Below are 4,307 nucleotides of genomic sequence, written 5' to 3' on the forward strand. Positions count from 1 at the left end.
TATATATATATATATATATATCTGTAATATAATATGTGACAATTATTTGGTTGTCATAGTAAAACTCCAAGTTCTGGATGTTGGGGCGGAAACCTGCATCGGCATCTCTTCAGTTAACGAGGCAATCAAAATATGCCATGAAAATGACCTTTAAACAAAGGGAAATTATTATGTAATTGACCGTTATTAAGACAAAAGAGCTATTAGAATGACCGTTAAATAAAGGGAAAAAAACTATCTCTCAGCCTCCATGCAATCATTTAGTCTGTACCAGGCTTGGGCAATCTTTTTCAAGAAGTGGTCTGCATGAAGCATGGTTCATCATCAGGTGGGCAACATCATCATCAATAGCAGTAGTAGTATTTGTAGTAGTTGTAATAATAACCATAGTAGTAGTAATAGTAATGGTATTAGTTGTAGTAGTAGTTTGTAATTAGTAAGTGTTGCTATTCTTGTTTATTGCAGAGAAGCAGAAGACAACAAGCTCCAAGAATGACAACCAAGATATATCGTTATTTACATCGCCCATTGTACCTACTGTGGACGCTTACCTTCAGGTTAGTCTGTTGTCAGAACATCACAAAAGCAATTACAGTTCTATATTTAAGAGATGAGGAATTATGTACATTATTTACATTATTTACATTTGACATGTATGTCCACGGGCATATGGCATAGTGGTTAAGAGCGCGGGCTACTAACCCCAAGATTCCAAGTTCAATTCCAGGCAGTGACCTAAATAATAATAACATCGAAAAATACCTTAGGAATGAGAACCCAGGTTCGAAATTTCCCCAAGATACCTGAAGAAGGCTGGAGGCTATATCAGCCAAAATGTTGTGTTAACAACAAACAAGATGATGAGGACAAATATCCCTCAAATGTAAATAATGTACAAAAGCAATCACACTACTGGGTCATACACACATACGCACACACACACACCTGTGTGTGTGTGTGTGTGTGCAACCTTGCAATATTGTTGATGCAGTTTCATCAGGGTCTGTCCTTTTGGTCTTCTTCAAAGTGGACTGGCTGAAGTAAATTTTTGGCTGTTACTGACATTGGATCCTGTCTTTTGTGTGAACCTAAAATTTTGTTTTATCTCGTATATATATATATATATATATATATATATATCATCATTATTGTTTAACATCCACCTTTCATGCTGGCATGGGTAGGACAGTTTGACAAGAGCCGGCCAGTGGGCCAGGCAGAAGCCTGCACCAGACTTCTGTAACTGTTTTGGCAGGATTTTTACAGCTGGATGCTCTTCCTAACACCAACCACTCAAGAGAGTGGACTGAGTGCTTTTTATTCACCTGTACCTGTTTTTCATTCATACATAGATGTGTGTGTTTGTGTGTTATTTATATGAAAATACCAATTCTTTCTATTCAGGCCTATAAAATATTTAATTCCAAAACCTTGTTCTCATTCAAGCCAACGACAAGTGGTGCAAGCCGGGTCCACTTGGTTAACGAGCCTGGGAGGGACCGAATGTACTCTTTACTTAGTAGTAGTAGCAGTGATGATGATGATGGTAACTGCAAGCTTCTAGATCTGAATGTCACAAACTTCAAACGCAAAGAGAATTTGTTTGGCAAGAAAACAAAAAAGACTTCAGAGAAGGACTCCAAGACAATGGAGAAAACGAAGAAGAAAGGTAAAAAAGTTGTTGGTAAGAGTAAAAATCAGATTGAGAAGACAGCAACGGGGTCAAAGAAGAATAATAATAATAAGAAGAAAGAATCATTTTCTGGTGATGAAATATCAAATGATGAAGCTGTTAGTAGCAGCCTTCGTTTTGGAATTGATTATTTATTGAATAAGAATAATCCTGAGTATTGTTCTGAATCTGTCTCAGATTTGTTATTGATCGAGGAAGCAAATTCTGAGGTTTCTAAGGAAGTATTAGGTCATGCCAACCATTCTCTGCCAGACATGCCATTATCCCCCATCATTCCATCGAATGTGCAAGCTTCATTATTGCAGATGAGCAAGGCTGAGAATTCTTTACATGGCAGTATGGTACCGGTGGCTCCTGTCTTTGAGGCTATTACTAAATTAATCGACGATTTTCGAAACGTCCTGTCTTCACAATCACCAGATTTGGACTTAGGACACCTTACAAAGAAATGGGATAATGAATTTGAAGGGCTACTGCAAGGTGGTGTGACAGTAAAGTCTTTAAAGGTATCAGAAACGGCGGCAGAAACTCCACTTAAGGAACCATTGGCAATTTCTAAAAATGTTAGTCGTAAACGAAAACTGGAAGGTGATGATGTTGATGAAGATGTTATGACTGAGTCTGAGAGAATTGAAAATATTTCTGTTTTTGCACCAAATATATCTGAGGAAATGGCTGAGAAAACAGTAAAATCAGACAAGCTTAAAATATCAGAGAACACCTCAAAGTCGACAGCAAAATGTCACTTGGGTACTTTAAACTTTTATGACAAAGACTTTTTCTCGGACTCAAGTCTTTTTATAGATGACGATTTTGATGATTCTGATGGAGTGGTCAAACTCTTTTCACCACAGCTGACCAATGCAACCAACACAAAAATCAGAACAAACAACTCAAGAAACACAAGTCGACTGTCCAACACCAGCAACAGAACTAATCGTGTGGACACAAGTGGACCCTCCGATGTAATCAGCAAAATTAGTCCAAGCAATACGACCACGTCATTCAACAGGAGCAGCACAACGAGTCCAGTAGATGCAAACAACACAGGCATCACAACAGTGATAACTGGACCTGTCGACACAAGCATCACAAATAGTCCATCTGATACAAACAGCACAAGCAACACAACTATGCCATTCAACACAAACATCACAACTAGACCATCCAACACAAGCATCACAACTAGACCAAGTGACAAAAACAGCACAAGCAACACAACTATGCCATTCAACACAAACATCACAACTAGACCAAGTGACGAAAACAGCACAAGCAACGCAAATGGACCATTCAACACAAGCAACACAACTATGCCGTTCGACACAAGCGTCACAACTAGACCAAGTGAAAAAAACAGTACAAGCAACGCAAATGGACCATGCAAGACAAGCAACACAAATGGACCATCCAACACAAGTATCACAACTATTTCTGCCAACACAAGCAACACAAGTGTGAAGCCGAATTGGGTGTTCAGACATCAGGAACCAATCAACGAGCAGGTAAATGCTGGCAATAAAGTTCCCGCCAATGATAAGAAGCTTAATCCAGCTTTGAGTGTTTCAAAACCGCCAACCTCCAAGAGTTCCTTGGAATTATGCGAAGACAACGGTGCGGAATTGGTCGATGATGGAATTTATTTCGATCTGAGTGCAGATATGTTCTCTGATTTTGATGATGATGCTGATGACCTCAGTAAGGGAAAGAATGATAACAACAACAACAAGCCAAGAACACCAAGCAGCTTCCTAAGTGATGACCAGAATAAATGTACAAGAGAAGCACCATTTTCTGGTAAAGAAACTGACCCCTCAAAAAGGGTTCCTGGAGATGGAGGAATAAACTCCACTCTGGGATGTAAGCTCTCTTCACTTATTAATTCTAGTATGACTATCAAAGATTCTTCGACAAACAAAAAAATTCCTGAAGACTCTCTCAACTTTGACCTTGAATTTGACAGTGAGGACGACAACTTGTTTAAGTCAACAGACGGCGCTGGTCAACAGAGTGATTTGGTCCTCGAAGACAATGATGTCCCTGAATTCAGTCTTGAATTTGACTTTGATGATGGCAGTCCACTAACGGTAAATGGGTCGTGTTCTCCACAGGGAAACCAATCAAAGACAATATTTGACATCAACATCAACACTGCAAACAACAGCAAATCACAGACTGAAGAGAGGAGTCAAAGTACAAGTGGTAGTAAGACCATTCCATTCCTAAATTATTCCACTAACTCGGCACAAACTGTTGAGGCGATGGTTAGTGAAGGAAAAGAAGGAAAGAACTCTGAAGATCTGAAGCTACGCTCATTAATTGTTGCAGAGTCACCATTTCAATGCACCACTAGTAGGATCAGTATGTCACGTGGATTAAATGGAAATGTGACCCCACAGTCATGTGGAAAGGTGACCCCAGAGCTCTATGGAAAGGTGACCTCAGAGCTCAATGGAAAGGTGACCCCAGAGCTCTATGGAAAGGTGACCCCAGAGCTCTATGGAAAGGTGACCCCAGAGCTCTATGGAAAGGTGACCCCAGGGCCCTCTGGAAAGGTGACGCCAAAACCTCTTCAACAGCTCAATTCTTATTCCAGTTCCTTACAAGGTGAGTT

At 39.8% G+C, this 4,307-nt stretch overlaps 1 protein-coding gene across 1 annotated transcript in view; it reads left to right on the forward strand.

Annotated features, from left to right (window-relative positions):
* Window positions 1-4,307, forward strand: part of LOC106882293 (Fanconi anemia group M protein) — a 31,562-nt gene that overhangs the window by 20,257 nt on the left and 6,998 nt on the right. The window contains exons 11-12 of the mRNA XM_052976817.1: window positions 466-557; window positions 1,447-4,300. Coding sequence (XP_052832777.1) covers window positions 466-557; window positions 1,447-4,300 — 2,946 coding nt within the window. The remainder of the gene's footprint in view (window positions 1-465; window positions 558-1,446; window positions 4,301-4,307) is intronic.

This window comes from Octopus bimaculoides, chromosome 25 (assembly GCF_001194135.2).
Source record: "Octopus bimaculoides isolate UCB-OBI-ISO-001 chromosome 25, ASM119413v2, whole genome shotgun sequence".
Taxonomy (NCBI): Eukaryota; Metazoa; Mollusca; class Cephalopoda; order Octopoda; family Octopodidae; genus Octopus; species Octopus bimaculoides.